Below are 23,613 nucleotides of genomic sequence, written 5' to 3'. Positions count from 1 at the left end.
GAAGCAGGAGATCTCTTAGAAGTTGGGCCATGTGTATCAAGTTAGTTAGGCACCCAGGATCATGGATCTTCAAAGTAAAATAAGCCCACCTCTGAAACATTAAAAACGAGACAGGAGTGGGGCACCTGGGTGGATCAGTCAGTTCAGCAACCGACTCCGGCTCGGGTCATGATCTCCCGGCTCGTGGGTTCGAGCCCCACGTCAGACTCTGTGCTGACAGCTCAGAGCCTGGAGCCTGCTTCGGATTCTGTGTCTCCCTCTCTCTCTGCCCCTTCCCCACTCGTGCTCTGTCTCTGTCTCTCTAAAATAAAGAAACAAAAAAACAGGCAGGAGAAAGTTCCAGTGTTGGCCACTACAACAAGAGTAGCAGTTAAAAATCAAAACCACGATGAGATCCTACCTTCCGTGCAGCAGGATGGCTGCTATGAAACAAAAACAAACAATGACAACAGCCAGAGATAACAAGCGTGGACGAAGATGTGGAGAAATTGGAACTCTTGTACACTGTTGGTGGGAATGTAAAACAGCGCAGCTTCTATGAAACACAGTATGACGATTTCTCAAAAAATTCAACATAGAACTACCACATGATCCGGCAGTTACACTTCTGGGTATGTATCAGACGGAACTGATGAAGAGATATTAGCACTCACTATTCCGAATAGCCGAGGTGTGGAAACAACCTAAACGTCCATCAGTAGGTGAGTAGATAAAGAAAATGTGGCATATACATAAAATGGAATATTATTCAGCCTTAAAAAAGACGGGAATTCTGCAACGTGTTACAACAAAGATGAACCTTGTGGACATTACGCTAAATGAAATAAGCCAGAAATAAGACAAAATGCTGTATGATTCCACTTATACGAAGTACCTAGGGTAGTCAAATTCAAGAGACAGAAAGTAGAAGGGTGCTTGCCAGCGGGTAGGGGAGGGAAGTTATTGTATTTAAAACGGGTGCAGGGACATCTGGGTGGCTCAGTCCGCTGGGCGTCCGACTTCGGCTCAGGTCATGATCTCACGGCTCGTGAGTTCGAGCCCCGCATCGGGCTCTGCGCTGACAGCTCAGAGCCTGGAGCCTGCTTCGGATTCTGTCTCCCTCTCTCTCTGCCCCTTCCCACTCGTGCTCTGTTTCTCTCTCTCTCAAATATAAACATTAAAAAAAAATTAAAATGGGTGCAGAATTTCCGTTTTACAAGATGAAAACGCTAGATGCTTCACTAGAGCATCAGGAGCTTGACTCTGGGCGGGAGGGAGGTGAGTCTTGCGTTGGAGGCTCTCTGAATGAGCCCTTGGTTGGGCCAGCGGCCCAATCAGCTGTGACAGCTGAGCAGGAGAGCCCTCAAGGGCCAAGGCTGCTCTCATGCCTTATGTGAGCCCTGTGACATCTGCACTGCCCATATCATTTCAGGAACTTGAGGACTGCAAGTGGGGAGACCTGGCAGCTGGGTTGGGGGATGGCCGGAAGGGGAGAATGTTCTTCAGATGGCCCTCAATCAGCAGCCGATGGCATTTGGCCTGCTGCATGCATTTGTGGCATTGCTTTGGAATGCATTTCAGGCGAGAGGACCCTCTGCGACAAGATAGTTTCTTTTGTTTTGAAGGGGGCTGGTTTGATTTGCTTTGAACTCTCTTAAAGTTCAGAAATTCAACTTTGTCATGTTCCTGAATACTGAGGGAGGCAGGGAAATGAGGTGATGGTATGCTCAGATTATTTTTCCCCCAAGAAAAAGGAAAGGTTAACCACTTACTGAGAAAATAATAAACATATGCATGAACAAATAGACGCTATGCAATATTCCTGACCAAGAATGATGGACTTTGCCCTTCTCAAGGGTTTGGAACCACTGGCCCAACAAAATGGCAGAGGCCAGCAACAGAAATTCCAATGCAGGAGCATGGAAATTCTTTGCCCTTTCTTAACATTGAACAGACCTCAATGATGCAAGGATGGAGAGGAGCAGTTGCACAGGGTGGCTGACAAATGGAGCGTCTTCAGTCGGGGAGGGAAAGAACTCAACTTCCCTGGCTGAAGAAACTAGAAAGTTACGGACTCATACATCTGAGGTGTTCAGGATATATCAACTTAAGGCTCAGCTGGATCTGGGTGTTCACACAAAGGCTTTAGACATCTGTTTCTTTCCACCTTTTAGCCCTGGCTTCCCTCTGTGTTTGCTTCATTTTTGGGCAATCTGTTGGTGGTGACTCCAGCATCTCCGAGCCCAGATTTTACCAGAAAGAGCCCCTCCTCCCCAGCGGTTCCTGCAAAAGTCCTCTGCTTGGCTCTTTTGCATCTGGCCAGGGTCATATGTCCATCCCTGACCCACTCACTGTGGCCAGGGTAATGGAATAAGTGGATAGTATGAGCCCATGCCTAAAGCCAGAGAGCAGAGGGAGCCTTCCTAAGTCACGCTGATGGTGTGGGTGCGGTGATTCCCCAGAGGGAAGTGTGGGGGGCTAGTACCAGAGTGAGGGCAAGGGGAAGCGAGGCAGGCAAGCACAGTTGTTGACCATGTGGGGCATGTGAGGCAGAAGCTGGTCCCATCCAGGATTCTGATTTATTTCCTTGGTCCATCATCATTGCCAAGTGCTGTGGGGTTATCGATGGAGTGGCTGCTCTTCTCTCTTCTGTCCCGCAAAGATGGCAGTCTGTTTTTTAAAAAAAATGTTTATTTATTTATTTTTGAGAGAGAGAGAGAGAGAGAGAGAGCGAGAGAGAGAGCAGGGGAGGAGCAGAGAGAGGAAGAGAGAGAAACCCAAGCGGGCTCCGCACTGACAGCATGGAACCCAATGTAGGGCTCAATCTCATGGAACCCGTGATGTCACGACCTGAGCTGAAATCAAGAGTCAGGTGGATGGCAATCTATTTTTTTAAAAATACAATATTTATTATCCTTTTTCTCCAAGCTTTATTGAGATATAACATAGTGTAAGTTTTAGGTGTACAATGTAATGATTTGATATACCTACATATTGTGGAATGATTACCACCATAAGGTTAGCTAACACATCCATCACCTCACATAATTACCTTTGTGTGTGTGTGTGGTAAGAACTTTCAAGATCGACTCTCTTAGCAAATAGCCACCATGCTGTACATGACATCCTCAGAACTGATCCGTCTTATAACTGGAATTTATCTTCCTTTGACCAGCATCTCCCCATTTACCCCCACTCCCACCTCCCGCCCTGATAACCACCAGTCTGTTCTCTGTTTCTATGAGTTCAGGGTTTTTTTAGATTCCACACACAAGTGAGGAATATAGTCCTTGTCTTTCTCCGTCTGACTTATTTCACTTAGCATAATGCCCTTGAGATTCATCCATTTTGCTTCAAATGACAAGGTTGCCTACTTTTTTTGTGGTGGAATATATTCCATCACGCTCACACATGTGCTTGTGTGCGAACGCGTGCGTGTACACACACACACACACACACACACACACACATACACACACACACCTTTTTTTTTTTCTTAATCTGCTCATCTGTCAACAGGCACTTAGGTTGTTTTCAGATTTTGGCTATTGTGAATAATGCTGCAGTTAACGTGAGGGTACAGATATCTCTTCAAGGTATTGATTTCATTTCCTTTGGATATATACCCAGAAGTGGGATTGCTGGATCATATCCAGTAATAAGTCTGTTTTTAAATTTTGGGGGAATCTTCATAACTGTTTTCTATAGTGGCTGTATCAATTTACATTCCCACCAACAGTGTACAAGGCTTCCCTTTTCTCCACATCCTCACCAATACCTGTTAACTCTCTCTCTCTCTCTCTCTCTCTCTCTCTCTTTTTTGATAATAGCCATTCTAACAGGTGTCAGGTGATATCTCATTGTGGTTTTGATTTGCATTTCCCTGATGGTCAGTAATGTTGAGTGCCTCTTCATATACCTGTTGGCCATTTGAATGTCTTCTTTGGAAAAATGTCTATTCCGGTCCTTTGGCTATTTTTAAACTAGATTATTAATAACTACTGAATTGTATGATTTCTTTATATACTTTGAATATTAACTCCTTAGCAGATATGTGGTTTCAAATATGTGGTTTCTCCAGTTCTATATATTGCCTTTCAGTTGTGTTGATTGTAGTCACCTCTTGATTTGGGGCAATAAGGAACCTTGTGGTCAGGATGCCAGCAATGGTGTTTTGGGGCAATGGCTGTTCTGTTTTGGGTTTTGCTGCACACAAACAACTCAAACATTTGTTTTCTTGCTCATGAGCCTAGGGTTGCCCGAGTCTTGGTTGGGATTGCCAGCTTGGCTCTAGGCTGCTAGTTGAGTCCCAGTCTCTTTGCACTAGGGGCTATTTGGGGCATACCTTTCTCATGGTGGGTCATGAAAGTGTAAAGGGTTAAACCAAACTGTGCAAGTCCTTGAAGAGTTCCTCTTGTGTCACATCTACTAATATCCCTTTGGCCAAAGCAACACACATAGCCAAGCCCAGGGTCAGTGCGGTGGGGTGTGCTCTCTGTGTCCTCCTCCTCTGCACGGCCACGTGGCAGGGGAAGGGGTGAAGAAATGGGAACAATTGTCCATCCTACCATGTGCTTCCTGCAAGAGAACTCATCTGTGTCAAGCTTCCTACCCAGAATTAGCTTCATGGCCCAACCAGACCTGTCTCCAATGGTGATGGTGATAAGGGGGTGGTTTTGCAAGAGTTTGAGTTTCCTCCTTGATGAGCAACCTTCTCAAGTATTTCTCAGGTACTTCTCTACTTAGTGTGGAACAGGATGGTCTTCACTCTTACTTTCCAGAGTCCCTTGTGGGATAGGTGATCAGGGTAAGGCGTGAGTTGGGTGCAGGGCTGGGAGAGGCCTGACCAGAGGGCTGCAGAACACGGGGCTGAAGGTGAGCTGGGAGAATGAACAGCCAGGAGGCTAGTCTGGCTAAGGCACCTGTCTGGAGGAGTAGGCAGAACGAGATTGAGTCAGGGCAACTGGGCAGAACCCACAGGGACAGGCCAAAGCAAGAGGGTGCTGGACAGATTGGGGGATGGGGGCTCAAGAAAGTTCCCAAGCACAGGAATTCTCAGCCTGGTAGGGAAAGAAGTGTTAACATTTGAGATATGACCCACTTTTTCACCGAAGGAAGAAACAGTCGCTGAGCAGTTAGTTTCCTCTCTGATTCCTGCCTTGGCCAATTTCTTTAAACTACTTAAGAATATCAATATCCGTAATCATTGTAAGAAGCTCACATACCATGAAAACACTTGCAAAGAAATCTAGTGTGATAATTCTTTTTCATTTTTAGCTCCTGGAGAAGGCTGAATGTTTTACAAGATGAATGGCTACTATTGAAATTTTCTTTCCAGAGCTCTGAGTATTTCTCTTTATAATTAACTTCAGTATTGCTGAAGTGGGTTTGTTACATTTGAGTAATGGAGGCACACAGTAGCAGCTGCAATTGCAGAAAAAAGGCACAGTTACTGTAAATGGGTATTTCTGTTGTGATGGAGCTGTTCTGCTTAGTTCTGTTACATATGGGGAGTCTGGGGGGCAGGGGGCAGAGGCAGAGCAGGTGGAGGGAAGGAGGAGAGGGCTCTTGGAGGGCAGAGAGCGAGTTTCTCCTGCAGAGAATGTGGGGCCTTCTGCACAGCTGGGCATCCACAGATGGCAGGGATCACATTTCCGGATCTGGTGTGAGTAAAGGAGGAACAGAAAGCCTCTACTTTTCTGTACAGCTGGAGGCTGATATTGGTACCAGATGGGAGAGAACTAAGTACATGCTTTCTCTCTTGAGGATAACCCAGTATAGTAACTACCATTATTAGCCCCATTTCACAGATGAGAAAACCGGGGGTGAAGGTGGAGAAATAACCTGCTCAGGGTTATATATCCATCCAGTCAGTGGTAGAGCAGGAATCCAAACCCAGGCCCCACTAAAGCTCATGGCGATTTGTCCCGTATAAGCCCTCAGTATGGCATGACTGTGAAAGCCACAAGTCTGGCTTAGCCAGTGTTTCTGGATGCCCAGTGTACTGACACAGGCAGAGTGGTTCCCCCGAATAGTTTAGCACCCCAAGGGCTGAGTGCTGGAGAGGGCAGCCAGATCACAAGAGGCCCAGGGATCCTCCTGTGGAGAATCTGCCGAAGGGATTGGATTTTCCACCAAAAAAGAAGAACCGTAGAATGGACATGGTGATTATTTTTCCAACAATCACCATACCCTTCTCCAATGTGTAAAACCAGCAGTGGTGGGGGTGGGGGGAGTGGAAAGGGTGGGGGGAGCGTGAGGTGGGCGTGGTTTGGTAGATTGATCCACAATCTTTGGATGGACCCTGCTCGGTTGATAGCTAAGCCAGTCAAGGAAGTCTCATCCCCCTGGCCCCTGTGATTGGTTCATAGATGGAAGATCTAAGACATTTCAGGCCAATGAGATGTGAAGAGGGGTTTGGTAGGGGCTTCGGGGAAAGTAAGTCTGTGCTTGGTTGAGGAGGGTTCAGGAAAGGGCCATCTCTCTGTCTACCCCTCCCCCCAACAGCGAGGGAGAAAGCAGGTAGCCTTGCTGGCTGTTGGCTGCCAGCTGTAACCACAAGGGCATCCAGTCCTGGGAGATGGCAGAGTCCCTGGATCGATTCCCTCCCCCCTACCAAGCTCACCCCAACTCAGGGCTGCCTCTCGGGCAAGTCTATAAACTTCCTTATTGTTTAATCCTCATTGAGCTGTCTTTTCTTTTTCTTGACACCATAGCATTTTAGCTGATAGCCTGAGCTACAAAAGGAAGATCAGCTTTATTTCTTTGTTCCCAGGAGAGCAGATTAGAATTATGGGGATCTAGGTATCTGTCTCAGTGGGAGGAGCTGCCTTGAGAAGCATCCAAGCTAAGCCTGGGGCATCTTCAGGAGATTTCTAAGGGGAAGGAGGGACATAGCTGCTGGTGTGCTCACCGCCATCAGAGTGGGGACTCCTGCAGCACTTGAGAGTGGGAGTGGGGCTCGGAGGCAGGGGGCTGATGCTGAATGCCCCTCGCTGCTGCAGAACAACTGCTCCAGGGGAACCGAAGGCATTCGGGTAGTTTTTCCTGCACCGTCTTCAAAAGACAGCAGGGTTTTAAAAACCATTTCCCCCCAAACTCCCACGTATTAAGAAGGTGAGTCAAAGCGGTACAAATGTGATGTGTATTATAGCTAACGTATCAGCTGTAGGTCAAGTTGGTGGTGCAGTGGCATTGCAGTGTTTAGTTGTTTTTTTTGTAGGCTTTAGAGTAAAAGGCGACTTTTCGTACCATTGGTTTGACCGATGAAGCAATGCCCATCATATGGGGCTGGCCATGTAAATTCTTACTGTGGCCAACTATTGTAAAGGTTTAGAGTTGTGATATCTTTGTTTTACTGGCATGTTGAGTCATATTTATGATTTAATCATCATGAGGTCCACGGTTAGGAATGCTTCATAACCTTGCCACGGCAATATTGTTTTTGTGGGGAAGAGGGAAGCCAATCCATTTTAGTCATTGTGCTGATTTATAAACACGCTGCCTGTTTCAGGTTCCTTTCACAATCCCTTCTGGATCTGTCGTCTGTGGATTTATTTGAATATTTAGAAAGCATTGACTGTTTCCGGTGTGTACCCCCCACTTGCTGTGAGAAGCCAGGCTTTCTTTTATTTACCTGAAACTTGTATTTTCTGAGATGCCAGGGTCCTCACCGTCGCCCCTTTGGATTACTCTCCTAGGGCATGACAAGCGTAATGTGACAAGTGGCAGTGGCCTTTGTCGTTGTCACCTAAAGCCACCTTAACATTGTTTTGTGTAAGTGGCTTATTCACCCTTGCCCGCTGGGTCTCAATGCAAATTAACGGTGTCAGTGGATTTTGCTAAATGAAGATGGAATTAGGGAGAGACCACGGAATATATTGGTGCTACTTTGGCAGCCTTTTATATGGTGAAACGAGGGAGAAGCTGGCTCCGGGCTGCCTTGCCCAGTATGTGCCTTTACGCAGGAACATGAAGCGAAAGAAAGGCTATACTGCAGGCAGCGTGTTCTGGGTCGCTACTGAGTCAAGAAAGACTCAGTGTAGACAGGGGGGATCCTTATTTGAATTCATAGAAGCAGCTCTTTAATTCCCAGATAGAATGGGTATTCCTCAAGTTTCAGGCTGCTGTGCTTGTTTTCTGACCTGGAAGATGGGCACAGGGCAGGAAGAGTCAGGCAGGTTCTCAAATGTCTGGGATAATAGACATCATTTTGTGAAATTGTCTCTGCTTCATGTAGAATAGCTTTTTGAGCTCACCCCCTCCACCCTGAATCTCTTGCTGGCTGCCCTGAAGGAAGCATGTTGCACCCCTTTCCTAGTCCAGACCTGCAGATGGATGTCTGAGGTCTCTTCTTCTTGCCCAGTGCTAGAGGGAGACCACACAATCTGCTCAAGGTTTGCCCAAGGGTCTGGGCCCAGTATGTGGCCCATCAGCCCCAACGCTCTGCGTGCCCAGCCCCACAGTGAACCACCGTTCCTGTTATACAACTTAGGGAAATGAGACCGTTAACAACTTGAAAGCCTGTCCCTGGCCAAGGCACTTGCTAGCCGAGATCTAGAGGAATTCGGGACTTCAGCAGCATACCCCAGTTCCTGCTTTTGCTCTCCAACCAAGAGGAGCTATTCTGTGTGCATTTTTGTGCATGCTTATCTTTGTCTCTGACTTTTTGGTAGCAGTTGCTGGTCCTTATCGAGGGCTGACGTTGACCATGCATTCACTCCCTGTAAAGCTCCCAACCACCTTACAGGGTCTGTGTCATTCCTCCCATTGGATGGATGAAGGAACTCCTGCTCCCAGGAAGGAGGCACCTTGCGTGGAGCTACACTGCTTCAGGGTGGCAGAAGTGGGATTTACAATGCTCAAGTGCCACTGTCTACTGATTGGCTTATATGAAATTGGAGGAGCACTTTCAAAAAGATTGGAAGAAGTAGGAATGCGTTTGCATTAAGTACCTTGTCTATACCAGCTGGCTCGGCTTTTTGCTTCTCCAGGTTTTGATGCTTTCATCAAGGCAAGAGACATGCTGTGTTCTCTGTCCCATGAAGGCTTCCTTGGCAGAGCCGGGAGCAGTGGGCTTCCAGGACCCAGGGAAGGGGTGCATTACCCAGAGGGTTATTGACCCTTGTTTAGTGAAGAGGCTTGGGGCTGAGACTGAGGAGCCAAGGGTTGTCTACATTGTCTCAGGAAGGGGTGAACTTGATTCCGTTGCTTCTTTGGGTGTGAGAAAAAACCTCGGTGGCCTTCCTTTTTTCTGCCTGCCTCTTCCCTTTTTCTTACTACCCTTGTGTATATTGCCCTGACTCACTTGAACACAATTTCTCCCATGGTGTTAGTGATCATTTTGTTTCTCCTCTCTCTCTTTTAAAAATGTTTATTTGTGTGTGTGTGTGTGTGTGTGTGTGTGTGTGTGTGTGTGTGAGAGAGAGAGAGAGAGAGAGAGAGAGAGAACAAGTGGGGGAGGCACAAAGAGAGAGGGAGACACAGAATCCGGAGCAGGCTCCAGGCTTTGAGCTGTCAGCACACAGCCTGACATGGGACTCAAACCCATGAACCATGAGATCATGACCTGAGCCAAAGTTGGACGTTCGACCGGCTGAGCCATGCAGGCACCCCTATTTCTTCTGTAAATGATCAGTTTGTGGCTCCCAGCACCAATCCTAAGCCTACATCCATGACAAAGAAAAGTCTTTCTAGTTGAAAGGCTGTATCCACCTTCTATCTCTGGTCTCCTTTTTGGCCAGAAGATAGGCATTCTGGGAAAAAAAAATGCCCCTCCTAAGACCTTTTCCTGCCTCTCCTGCTGGCATTTCTGGGTTTTCTCCCCTCACATCTTTTTCATTAGTAGCAGTTTCTCTGTTCCTTGACTCTCCAGGAATCTTGTTGTGCCAAGGAATCTTGTTGGCTACTTAACCAGATTCTGCCCATGCTTGAAAGCCTGTCTCAAATGCTGCTGCCTCCGTGAGGTGCACCCTGATTCATCCCCAACTGGATATATCCTCTCCATTCCTTACATCCTCAGCATTGATACTCCATCTTTAATCACTGTTTTTTTTTTTCTTTAAAACATGCCATTTCGCCATATTTCCTTTGTCGTAAAATTACTACACACACACACACCATAGAGAGTGGAAGCTGCAGGAGGGCACGAAGAAGAAAATAAGAATTACCAAGATAATAAGACCTAGCATTGGGAAGTGTCATTATGTAGGCGTTCTTCAAAGCTCTTGCCATGTATCCATCCAGCTCATTTCCAACATTTATTTATTTTTTGGGACAGAGAGAGACAGAGCATGAACGGGGGAGGGGCAGAGAGAGAGGGAGACACAGAATCAGAAACAGGCTCCAGGCTCTGAGCCATCAGCCCTGAGCCCGACGCGGGGCTCGAACTCACGGACCGCGAGATCGTGACCTGGCTGAAGTCGGAGGCTTAACCGACTGCGCCACCCAGGCACCCCGTCCATCCAGCTCATTTCCAAAGCTGCTCCTGGAGGGTGGTATTATCAGAATCCTGATTTTACCCACGAGGAAGTGATGTTCAGGGTGGTCATGAGGGGCATCTCAGGTGTCATCTGGGGCCCCGTGCGGCCTGGAGACCTTACTGAACTCCATGGACCCAGCCTCCATGGCTGTGAGAGTTGGGGAGTCCTGGGCTGAGCCACTGGGCCCCTCTCTGCCCCTGCTCCGGACTCTGCACAGCCTTGGGCCCTGCCTGGACGTCCAGTTGGATACCAGCTGTCAGGAGTTTGTAACGTTGAGACGCCACCACTGTGTTTTACTTTCTTCCTCCTTCTCCCTGTAGGACTTCTCTTTGGGTCAGACAGAGGCCACCACACATGAAGAGAAGCTGGTTTTAATTGTGGGAATAAAAAGCACAAGAAGTAATACCCACAGCAAACATTTATGGAGTGCTTACCACGCGCCAAACCCTGTTCTGGGAGCTGCGTGTGTGTGAACTCCTTTCCTCCTCACACAACAGCTGTGTGATGGATGAAAGGACTTCAGCACAGAGAGGTTAAGGAACTAGACCAAGTTGCATAGCTAGAACACCGTGAGATTCAAGTGCAAGAGGATTTAACTCCTTGCTCTCTGGCTTGAGTCATGTCCAGTGGTGAGACAAGCCAAACAGGCCTCTGTGAGTCAAAGGTGGGGGCCTACGGGAGGAGGCACAATTTCTTCTGCGACCTGAGGATTAGAATGAGGGTCAGGAAACTGCCTCATGGGCCTCTCCCCAACCCAGACCACGGCGGGGGGGGGGTCCCCAGACTGGAGGGAGGACTGGGAAAAGGTGGGTGTGGGGCTGAGCACAAATGAGGGGGCCTGACTGAGGTCCAGGCAGGGAGGAAAGGTCAGCAGTGAGAAACTGTCAGGGGCAGCCTGGGAGCTGACCCGGGAGATGCCCACAGGGGAGTCCCGGCAGCAATTTGCCTAGTCATTCCAGCTTATGGCCTTCTGGACACCTGTATACCTGTGGATCATCCATCAGAACAACAGTTACTGAGCCTGGAGATTTTGTCAGGTCTCATCCAAACAGCCCTATGTGGACACCCCCACTCCTTCAAGGATCATCACACCTGTAGCCCTTGGAAATAGAGAGCAGGGGGTCTTGACTCTCAGAGGGATGGTGGCTGTGCTCTTGAACTTGGGTAGGAACAGCACTGAAACCCATTACGTCTTCTGGCATTCGAGGAACAGATTGAACATCATTACCTTTCAAGTCATGAGAGGTTAGAAGGGGACAGTCCTGTGGATGAACGCTTTCTTGGAGAAAGCAGAGTATAGCCTGGTTCTAGAATAATGGAGACAAGTTCACCTGGAGGAGGAGGAGGGAGGAAGGAGCACATACCATACTGAGGAGAGGGGCCAAGAGAGGGGAGCGGCTCGGCGGCCACGGATATAGACTGAGAGGACCCTCCAGAAACCGGGTTGGGGTAGTTGTCAGGTGCCATCTAGGAAGGAGGACGTGATGAGGTCAGGGAGAAGTGTGGCTGTGGGACTCAGACGGACCTGGGCTTGAATTCTAGCGCTGCTCCTTCCTCCTCATGGAGTTTCTGGCAAGTCCCATGTCTTACCCTCACCCCAGCCTCGGTTTCTTCATTTATAAAATGGAAACTGTAACACCTGCCTAAGGAAGCGTCAAGCAGGACTTGGGAGATCGTAAACAGACAGTGCCTAACCCGGTGCCTGGCACTGCACAGGACTTGCTTAGCAAACGGTATTCCTTACTCTTGTCCAGCTGGGCGGTCTCCACCCACTGCTGCTTCGTTTTATATGTCTTCATGCAGGGTCCCCAAGTAGCGGGAAAAACTTATTTTAGCCTCCACATCTGAAAGAAGGTGGGCAGATCTTAGTGGTGGATGTTCGGCTAGAGGAAGGTTATACAGTGGGCATAAAGGAAATGTTGGGATCCATTCCCGCGTCTTATTTGCTTTTGGTTTGCTTTTCATGGGAAGCTGTGTTCACTTGAGTCGTTTTCCTGACAAACATTGGAAACATATGTCTGGTTCCTTCGTACGCAGCAGGGACGTTTCTGGCTTCCGTCCCTGTGTAGACCTGGGTTCAGGAGAGCTGTTTTGCTTGGAGTAGGGGTGGGATTTGCCCTCATCCACCCCACCGCCCTTGGCTCTGCCCATTTCTGGGAACCGGAAGCTGATGGAGTCAGGCTGTTGCATCCCTGCCCTCGGCCCTTCTCGGTGACCGCCGCCCCACCTCCGAGGGTCCTGAGGAAGAGCCGGCCACCCTGAACGGGAGGCAGCTGCCGAGCAGCTCCCAGGTTAAGGTGGAATTTTCCAGGTGAAATCATTACTGGCCTGGTTGCTTTAACTAATGAGCTTTTAAACCCGAGGAATACATATTCAGATGAGTCCAGTACTCAGTTAGTGACAGCACCAAGCCAAGTCAGAATTAGATAGGGGGGCGCCTGGGTGGCTCAATTGGTTGAGCGTCCGACTTCGGCTCAGGTCATGATCTCACAGTTTGTGAGTTCGAGCCCCGCGTCGGGCTCTGTGCTGGCAGCTTGGAGCCTGGAGCCTGTTTTGGATTCTGTCTCCTTCTCTCTCTGTCCCTCCCCACTTGTGCTCTGTCTTTCTGTCTCTCAAAAATGAATAAGTGTAAAAAAAAAAAAAAGGTTTAGATAGGAAATTAGAAGTCATTTGCCCAAGCCCCTACTTGTCTCCCTCAACAGAAGCATCAACAAACCACCCCCCCCCCCCAACACCCTCATCTTCTAGGAAGCATCGTCCCCGGTCTGTGTTTTCTTCAAAGTAAACCAAGAAAGTTCTGCCTGCATTAGCTTCTGCAGACAGCACCGAACAGTTTAAAAGGACAAAGGCAACTTCTGGTTGTCCTGCTCCCCCTCCCCTGCCCCATCCCTCATTTTTCTGGCTGTGTTCACACCGGATGAATGTGTCCCATGGCACACGGCCCGGTGCCAGGCATGTCGTGGGCATCCATAGGTGCCGAGTCCTGACCGTGGAGGCCAGAGGTCATTTTGAACATCTCGTTTTTATCTTTCCTTCTCTTCTTTCGATGAGCCTTCGTGCTCCATAGCCCCTTCCCTGGTCCTCCCCGTCGGAGGCATCGACGTTAAAGATCCGCGGACTGGATCTCTAAACCTCACTCGTCCATGTGTCACTTCCACGGTTATTTGTAATATTTAAGGACCAATGGACATTATCAAAGAGATTTTTTTTTTTTGCAGTTTTGTAAAGAGTGAATTCCTTTTTTTTTAAACTTTTTTTTTGCTTTAATTCCAGTGTAATTAACATACAGGGTTTATGTTAGTTTTTCAGGCGTTCCATATGGTGACTCAACAATTGTATACATTACTCAGTGCTCATCATGGTGTTACTCTTAATCCCCTTCGCCTATTTCACCATCACCCCCCACAGATTCTTTAACTCCTTTTTTAAGTTTTATTTTGTGTTTTTTTAAACTGTATTTATTTATTTTGAAAGAAGGAGAGAGAGAGAGAGAGAGAGAGAGAGAATGAACAGGGGAGGGGAAGAGAGAGAAGGAGACAGAGGATCTGAAGCGGGCTCTGCCCTGACAGCACAGAGGCCAATGCGAGGCCCAAACTCATGAACCGTGAGATCCTGACCTGAGCCGAAGCCGGATGCTTAACTGACTGAGCCACCCAGGCGCCCCTTAAAATTAACTTTAAAAAAAAAAAAACACCTTAATGTCATTTTAAAGGTACACTTCAAGGGCTTGATGAGCTAGTTACATTTTTATAAACAGAAAAATAAATCTGTATCAATTTAATTGAAATTTAAATTGAATGTTAATTTAAGTGAACTAAAAGGAGGGTTCATTTGCATTCCACCTGTGGAATCTGTCTCACATTTGGTAGGTACCATTGTAAGTGAATCTCCTAATGGTGCAGGTGAGGGAACTGAGGCCCGGTGGAAAGAAGTTACCCGCTCAAGGCCACACAGCTAGCCGGTGGCTGAGCTTGGACTTGAACCAGATCGTCTGAATTATTTATGCATCTTGGCGCCATCTCTACCCATCTGATTCATGTGGTCCCATGAAAATGTTTGGAGTGTAAGCAGACCTCCAGGTGTTGTGGCAGGTGCAAAGAATAGAATGGAGTGCCTGTTCTGGTAGGCTCAAGATTTGGTGGGGAGACGGTGTTCCAACAAGCCATCTCAGTGCCGAGTTACGTGACGAGAGCTGTGGTAGAGACAGGCGTAAAGGATCACGGGAGAGGGGAGCTCAGGGGCTGGGGTTGTGCATCCGGATTCTCATGCTGCCCTTATCCAGGGCTGAGGAGGTACCAACCCCCCTGCACTAAATAACTCCCAGCCACCCAGTTTCCTGCCCCACAGTCCTTCATGTGCCAGCTAAGAGAGCACCACCGCAAGGGTCCCCCAGACCTGAGTTTAAATTGGTTGTGCAGATCATTAGCTCTGTGACACAGGCATGTTGTCACCTCTCAGCCTCGAGCTTCCTTCTGTAAGATGATGTTGACATGACCTTCCTGTATGTAATGGATGTAGGAAGGAAATTAAGTCATGCACATAAAGCACTGAACATTGCCTGGCCTATCATAGATACTCAAGAAGTGAGAGCTCTTATGTATTGTTCTAGCCAGATTGTTGCTACACACGCCTGCCATATCCCTTCCTCACACCAAATCACGGGCAATTTTTCCGTCTCCCCACCAATCTATTTGACGGTGCAGAACCCTGATGTGAGGGTCTTTAAAAGTCTTTCATGTGGTCTAAGGTCCTCCGGTCAGAGCTCTGGGCATGTCCTTTGTCAAAGCACCCATGTCTGTTGCACAAGCGGATGAGAAGTCGACCCTTCAACACAACTTGGGAAGTGACTCCCATTAACAAAAGTCAGCATAAAAACATGGTGGCCCCATGGTCTTGGGGCCTGGCAGTTGGAAGTTGGGTTGAGTCTGTCTGACTTCATTTCTGGAGGCAAATGTAGCTCCAGCATTACCCAAGTTGGGCAGTGAGGAAATTCTCATGTTCCCAACACTGTCAACAATGTCCCATTATGCTTGGTGACTCACAAATGGGCCCTTGTCCATGGAACAGCATGTGTCTCTCTGTAGTGAGTACAGTGCCTTGCTGTATTTTTGAACGAATTTCATAGGCTTGTCTCCACCACGGATGTTACTTGCCTTCTTTTCTGACGGTTGCTGGAAGCTTGTTGTATCAGAGAAAGCCAGAAAAGGAAAGTGCTATGATTCTTTCCACTGGGCAACTGAGCATGTTCAAGGTAGTGCTGGTGGGTGGGTGGAGGTGAGGGGCAAAGTTGGGTTCAAGATGAATTAAAAGTGAGGCCCTGAATATCTGCAGAAAGGCACTTACCTTAGGTGGCAGGTCAAAGAAACCTCTCAGGTCACCTGTAATTGTTGTAGTTAATGCTGAAGGCTTTCTTTCCTTTGACAGGCAAAGGAAGAGACAGCAGAATATTGAAACAGCTCCCCGGACATTCCAGGGTCTAGGAGGCACTGCAGACTGTGTGCAGAGGCAGCTGATTCACCTCTTGTGTTGTTAGGATGGTGAACTTGGACAGTTTCATAGGCAACGGAGAACCCCAGGACCCAGACGTGATTTCTGACATTCCAGAGGGAGGGAAGAACGGCTGGCATCTGCACAGTTCCAAGGACACGCTGCCCTGTTGCTCTTTCCGACTTCCTGGTGCACACTCCATGGCTGAGCTTAACTTCAGCCACTTTTAAGGGTTGCATGAAGCAGGTAGGCCCAGGGCGAGCCTTGCCTAGACTGGCTCAGACCTCTGCACCCTCGCAAGCACTGAATGCCTGCAGCCCCCCAGTTCCCGGGTGAAGTCCTGGTCAACTGCCAGCAGCCAGTGGAGACTACAGTTTCTCCAGCAGGCCTTCCTGACCTCCCATCCCTTGGGTAGCTGCCTCCAGTCCCCTCACGGGTTTACCCCCTCTGTTGTGGTACTAACACTGAGAGTTGAAGCTCCTTGGCAGGGTCTTTGCTGACTGCTCTGTGTCCTCAACCAGACACTGGGTTCTCTGAGAGCAGGGACTTTGGCTGTCTTGCTCACTCTCATATCCTCAGCACACAGGACCTTTCTGGCAGGCAGAAGGCACTCAGTAAATGTTTGCTCAAGTGCCGGATGAAGACGTGAGTGAGTGAATGAATGAATGAATGGATGGCATCCACAGGTCATATTCTGTGTATGATGAGGCACGTAGAGTTTCTAGGAAACCTGAAACTCCTACAGTGAGCCGTTCTAGTATTTTACTATATTGTCTCTAGAAGGCTCCCTTTAAAAATTACATCGAACACCTATTCTTATTCATCAGTACCTTAGCATGAATGAGTTTGCAGGATTATAAGGTACCTGAGGAAATAGACTGGGCTTGGTACTATTCTGGGGTGAAAGGGTATAAGTGTGAGGCAGTGAGTGAATAAGAAAGACCTGGAGTGAGGCTGTAAGGGTACTATTCAAGCAGGTCCCTGAACTGAGGGGCTCTTTATGGGCATGACACCTAGGAGAGCGTCCTTGAGAGGGACAGGCACTGGGAAGGCGAAGGCAAGAGGTCAGATGTTCCTATTAGCCCAAGGCCAAGACTGGGGGTACCTGATACCCAGGGTGGGGCAGGGGACTGTGTCCCGGGTGAGTTCCTGGTCCTTGTTTCTGGCTTCTTCCACAGGGTAATTCCCTAACCCACCCACTTCCATTCATTTGTTCATTCATTCATTGACCTAAACCACACTGACCGCTTCTAATGCTCCAGGTCCTGTTCCAGGTGTCAGGGTACAGTGAAAGACAAAAGGGACGTGTTTCCTGCCCTCATGGAACTTCTGGTCTAGTTGGGAGAGTCAGATACTAAACAAACAAGTCTACTTTGATACCAGATAACCATAAGTGTCCTGAAGAAAAATGGAGTAGGGAAGGCCGGCGGGGAGCTATGGGGTGTTGTCTTAGATGAAGTGATCACTGTGGCTGTGTTCAGGAGGGGACACCAGGGCAGAGGATAAAGGAAGACACGCTGCCATGTGGGAGGGTCATTGGTGGGAGACAAAGAGACCGAATGCATTTCCAGCTTGCCTTTGGCAAGCACGTAGGACCCGGCCAAAGATGTTCTCTTTGGAAATAATTCTTTCATCTGAGCTGAACAGGGGCCTTTGACAGGTGCATGTGCTGGGCGTCCTTGGCTTTGAGTTGGCTCCAACACTTCCTCCCGCCGAGTGTCAGGTTCCTCCTCTGTGAAGTGGGGACAGCTTAGATCCCCTTCACAGAGCTCTCTTGAAGGTAAAGTGAGCTGACGTGTGAGGACAGCACTCGGTGACTGTAAGGGACCGTGCTGAAGAGTGTAACCTATATAGCCCCCACTTGTCAACCTTCAGGTTGTGGAAGTTCCACAGCAGTTTGTGGCCTGCTGACTCTGGGGAACTGTAGGACACCGTCCCTCCTGCCCTTGAGCCCCACCCCCTGACCTCTGTCCCCGGACTCCTATTAGGATTAGGTTCTGACAGTTTAGAGGTTAAATTTAATAGCTTTGTGACCTTGGGTAAGTTACTGTCCATATGCTGTTTCCATATTTGTGAAACAGAATCATTACAGCGCTATTTCATGGGGTGTGAGGAGAATGAAACAGATTATGCCAAGAGACCTGAAGCCGTGCCTAGCACATGGCCCTAAGTAAGCGTCTGCCATTCTTCTTTTTTTTTTAAATTTATTTATTTTGAGAGAGAGAGAGAGAGCGAGAGAGCGCACGCAGCATGAGCAGGGGAGGGGCAGAAAGAGGAGAGAGACAGAATCCCAAGCAGGCTCTGCACTGTCAGCACAAAGCCCATTGTGGGGCTTGAACCCATGAACCGCGAGGTCATGACCTGGGTCCAAATCAAGAGTTGGATGCTTACCTGACTGAGCCACCCAGGTGCCATTCTTACCGTTAACTTCTCTTCCTCCCCCACTGCCCTGTGCCTTCCTGCGGAGGAGAGGCCCGTTCCATTCATCTCTTGGTTCCCAGTGGCTTTGTCAGGCTTGGCATAGGGTAGGCCCTCGATAAACGTTGGCTGGGTGCATGGATGGGTGGATAGATGGGTAAATGGGTGGGTGAGCTTCTTTTTATTTCTCCTGAGCTTTATGATCAAGGCCATGAAGGTGACGAAAGAAAACGTGGAGAGTGCTGAGGGTACAGTTTGGAGAAGGGTCAGAGCAGGATGCCAGCTTCCCATTAAAGCCCCTGTCCCTGCAGAAATGCCCGAGGATTGAAGGGAGAGGGGACCTGGCCCGTCTTTTCTGGCTCCACGGCTGACTGGATGTGGGCTCTATGCCAAGCATGTTACCACACTGTCCCTCTCTAACTCCTCACAGCCATTCTAGGAGGCAAAAGTATTATTGCTTCCATTTTACAGACGAGAAAGCTGAAGCTTGGAGAAGGTGAAGTGACTTTCTTGAGGTCACACCCAGGACTGCTAATTCCAGAACGTTCTCCCTCAACCCTCTGTTCCACTGTTGGGTCTGTCCCTCAGCCACATTATTAACAGTTTTGCTACGTGGCCCCGAGCCAAGGACTTACTCTTTGGAAATCCTTTTTCATCTGAGGTGAATGGGGACATTTGGCGGGTGAATGTGCCAGCTTTGAGTGCTACGCATTCTCAAGTTAGGGTTGTTGACACCACCCTCTTCCTGGGAAAATTCTAGGATCTCGTCAGAGCAGTTTGGCTGAATTTCATTACATTCACAGGTTATGGCAAAGCTGGTATCTGGTCATCTACATCCAGAATTCAGCTTGAGGAGAAAGGGTCTTAGGGTGGAGAAGACAGAGGTTACTGAGTGCTTACAATATGCAAGCATATCATATACTCTCTCAGTAGTCTTCACTAACAAGGGCTCCTCCTGAGATTTGAACCCAGGTCTCAGGCTTCCAAACCCTGCCCCTTTTACTGGGAATGGGATGAGGTTGGGGTTCCCCAAGGCTCATAACTATCTGTGTGCACAGCGTACCGTAAGAAGTCTAAATATACCTACGTTTATAATTGCTGTGTTTCCCAGTCATTTGACAGCTAACTGATTTGCTCCATCTCAGCGAATGCTGGGTTTTCCTCCACCCACCTCCACCTTTCAGGGAAAAGTCACCGCCCAAAAGAAATCCTAGCGGTATATACCCAAAAGAATTGAAAGCAAGGGCTCCAAGAGCTATCTGTCAACCCATGATCATGCAGCATTATTCACAATAGTTAAAGGTGGGAGCGACACAAGGGTCCAGTGATGGACGAACGATCAGCAAAATGTGGTACACGCATAAGAGTGGAACGTTACTCATCCTTAACAAGAAAAGACGTTGTGACACATGCTATGACATGGGTGGATCTGGAGGATAGTACGCTAAGTGAAATCAGCCAGACACGAAAGGACAAATACCGTATGATTCTACTCAGGTGAAGTACGTAGCACAGTCAAGTTCATGGAGACAGAAAGTAGAATGATGGTTGGCAGGGCCTGACGGGAGGAAGTGGGGAGCTGCTGGTTAGTGGGCATAGTTTCAGTTTTTCGAGATGAAGAGTTCGGAGATGGATGGTGGTGATGGTTGCACAATGGTGTGCTTGAGGTCGCCGAAGCATTCACTTAAAAATGGTTACGATGGTAGGGGCGCCTGGGTGGCGCAGTCGGTAAAGCGTCCGACTTCAGCCAGGTCACGATCTCGCGGTCCGGGAGTTCGAGCCCCGCGTCGGGCTCTGGGCTGATGGCTCGGAGCCTGGAGCCTGTTTCTGATTCTGTGTCTCCCTCTTTCTGCCCCTCCCCCGTTCATGCTCTGTCTCTCTCTGTCCCAAAAATAAATAAAAAACGTTGAAAAAAAATAAAAAAAAAATGGTTACGATGGTAAATTTCACGTCGTGTGTGTTTTACAGTAATAACACAAAAAGAACTCCCAGGTGTGTAGGAGTAGTTTCGTATTTTTCTGGTGGGAAGGATCTAAATTTCGCTTCAAGGAACTTCCCTTTTTCTGATCCTTACCAGTTAAATGGGTGGGAAGTAGGGGTAAGGTGTGATTCTGTAGGGTTTCTCCAAGTAAGGCACATACTTCAGTAACTTCTGGATTCATGGACAAGTTTCTTATGGGTGGAGAACCAACTCCCCTGCCTTCCTGCCTTCCTGCCTTCCTGCCTTCCTGCCTTCCTCCCTTCCTGCCTTCCCACCTTCCTTCCTTCCTTCCTTTCTTCCTTCCTTCCTTCCTTCCTTCCTTCCTTCCTTCCTTCCATGTTTATCAAATGCCTACCCTGTGCCATCTACTCTGCCAGACACTGGATGTGATAATATGTGATCAGTGCCCAAATATACTCCCATTTCCTCCCGTTTTTAATCAGGGCATACACTGTTTTGCTTGATACTGATTCATGCTCCATTTAGTTTCTATGCTTTTTTTTTTTTTCCAGAGCAGCATGGAACAATTGCTTCTACTTTAATTTCCGATGCTTACGAAGGCTGAGCTGAAGGCTGCACCACCAGAAGCTTGGTAAGTGTGGGTGACTGGCCTTGGCCAGGGAGCCGCTGAGAAGTTCAAGTGGGAAGGGCCCCAGAGAATCAAGTGAGTGCTTTCAGTTTTCTGAATCTGGCATCGTGGGAATTTGCCTGGCCTGCTGGCTATGGAGAGAGTCTGACTTGGATTCTGTGGGCTTGGAAAGACAGTCAATAGACTCTTCCTTTCCCTGAAATAACCGTGCGTTTGTTTCAAGACTTGAAACAGTTCTGAATGCTGGAATTTCCCTCTGTGTTTATTTTCACATCTGGGTGATGGTCTTCTGCCACTGGAGGACTTTTAATGAATCACTTCAGAGATTGCTTTTAATGTTTCCCAGATGAGAGGGGGCTGGCGCTCATCTTTTTTGCTGAGGCCTTACAGGGCAGGACTGCCTTGGCTTCCCGGCTGGCCGCCTGGAGTGGTCCCTTGGGGTAGGCAGACGGACAGTTTTCGTTTTTCTGGGAAACCTGTTCCCGCAGAGCTCCTTGTCACAGGGCCGCCTTTCCACGTGTGGAAGGGGGAAAAGGTGGACTGGAATATCAATCAAAGAGATAGGCTGGTTTGAATTGGTTCAAGATGTTCTAGGTTGCGCTCCCTTCAGTAGCCACCCCTCTGCTTTCCCAGGCTCTCTTCTGCAGTGGCAGGAGCTCCGGGAGACAACGCCGCTGGCTGGGGTCGGCTTCCAGAGCACAGCTCGGGAGGCTCGGGAAGGTGTTGGCTTAGCTCAGGAGTTATTGGCTGCCACTCATCATTTGCTGGACGCCCAGCAATGATTTCCCAGGGCCCTCGGCAAAGGCCGGCAGCGGCCAGTGCCTCTGTGACCACTGCAGGTCAATGGTTTCCACTCCTCCTTAGCTCGACGGGTAAGCTCCTTTGTGTTCACCCACACCCCACACCCTCTGCTACCCCCCTCACCCTGACCCATACTCCGTGCTCTAGCCACATCTCACACACTGCTGGGTGCTTTCCAGCTGCCCCCACCCCAGATCCACCCTGACTCTGCTCTGCCCAGCTCTCAGCCTTAGGAATCTGACTACTTGGGGTGCATCACCTAGGCTCTCCTGCCCTGACCTCTGGCTTCCCGTTGGGCCCGGCAGATGGGGAGCCCCGCAGGAGATCTGAGGAGGGAGGGAGAGAGAGGCGCAGGTATTTATTTCCTCGGCCTCCATTCTGTGGGGTCATCTCAGGCTGGCTGTGGGCGTTAGAAGTCGCAGATCCTCTCAAGGTGGCCTGCTGTATACAATGTTCTCTCTCAGCGTTCACGTAACTGCTGCCTTCCTTTATCCTTTTGAGTTCAGGGATGGTATAGCCCCTGGACTCTTGCACTGTCTCTTGTGGTTTCCCTATATCTTGCCCACACCTTTGTCAGTAATCTGTTTACTAAACCCTTCTTGAATTCTCTTCATTGGAGTAGTCCTGTTGGCACTCGGACTGACAGATACAGGATGCCATTGTACATGGATCTTTCCCATGTTGTTTTCCCCTCCTTTGCCTTGGCTACCTGTTGAACTACTCCACATCCTTCAAAATTCCACTGAAATGTCACCTCTGTGAAGACGATCTTGAGTTCCTCCTAACAGTCGATACTACCCCCTCGGCCTTCCATCTCCCATGTCCATTTCCATCCTAACCCCTTGTTAATCAGACATGTCCAGACTTTCCCCCATCAAAGCTTTATAATGTTTCATTCCTTCAAAGTTTGAGTAAGTGACTGTTGAAAGTTCTTGCTTCCATGCAAGGCCCAGAGGAGATGCTTCATAAAGGGTAGCTATTAGCAGACTACTTCATACTAAAGTGTGAACGGCTATATGGCTTAATGCATTATCCCTCCCAGGAGCAGCTTACATTTATAAGGGACCTTTTGGAAGTAACATTCTCTCCAATGAATCTCTAAATTGGCAGAGGGGTGGAAGGTCAAGGGATCTGTCTCTGGGGCTTCTCAAATTATACCAGGTCCAAGGCCTCTTGGTCTGTAGGTTTGAGAAAACAGAGAATCACTTCAGGTCAGTATTCAGTGTACAGAGGCTGCTTGGAAAGGGGACAGGTTGCTCAATAGTGGCCTGGGGGAGCAGCGTCTGTGGAAAAAGACAGATGTGACTGGACACATCTCCGCTCAGCTAATATACCCTTCTAGGGCTATTGGAATGTGATTTTCTAAATTGTGACTGGCTGACTTTCTTCTCTTGTGGTTGAGTTTGTAATAACATAGACGATGACTCTAGTTTTGCCAAAGTGGAAAAAAAAAATGCCATCCAGTGGATTTTTATGGTGGTTCTTAAACATTTTTTAAAATATTATTAAAGATGTAGCTCAGTAAGTCTTTAATGTCCTGCTTTGGGGCTGACGAGCCAAGGCACAGACTTACGAGGCTGGGTGTGGGCAGCTAAGGGGTGCTACACCTGGGAGGTGCCAACACTGGTTTAGCTGCTGGGTGCAATTTTGCCTAAAAACGGAGGTACCTAATGGAGCTACCTACGTAAGTACAAATCCAGAGTATTTTGATCGTCCGTGGCTTGGGGCAGAGATCAAAGCTAAGTGTCTCACTCCTCATTAAGTTCAAGAAGCCAGGGCATCTGCTCCGTTCCAAGGAGTCCAAATACATCCTTCCCGGACTCTGGAGAATCGCAGCTCACGTCTTAGGTAGCAGAGGCGCAGGGGCTGAGTGGAGA

The 23,613-nt window shown here is 48.6% G+C and overlaps 1 protein-coding gene across 4 annotated transcripts in view; it reads left to right on the top strand.

The window, feature by feature from the left end:
- Positions 1-23,613, top strand: part of LOC123379527 — a 261,601-nt gene that overhangs the window by 112,163 nt on the left and 125,825 nt on the right. For all 4 annotated transcript variants that reach the window (XM_045035354.1, XR_006584074.1, XR_006584067.1 and 1 more), the window contains exon 2: positions 20,859-20,938. In XM_045035354.1, coding sequence (XP_044891289.1) covers positions 20,895-20,938 — 44 coding nt within the window. In that variant the 5' untranslated portion in view covers positions 20,859-20,894. The remainder of the gene's footprint in view (positions 1-20,858; positions 20,939-23,613) is intronic.

Source organism: Felis catus, chromosome A1 (assembly GCF_018350175.1).
Source record: "Felis catus isolate Fca126 chromosome A1, F.catus_Fca126_mat1.0, whole genome shotgun sequence".
Lineage (NCBI taxonomy): Eukaryota > Metazoa > Chordata > Mammalia > Carnivora > Felidae > Felis > Felis catus.
The sequence above is the reverse complement of the archived record's forward strand: the minus strand, read 5'-3'. Positions and strand labels throughout refer to the sequence as shown.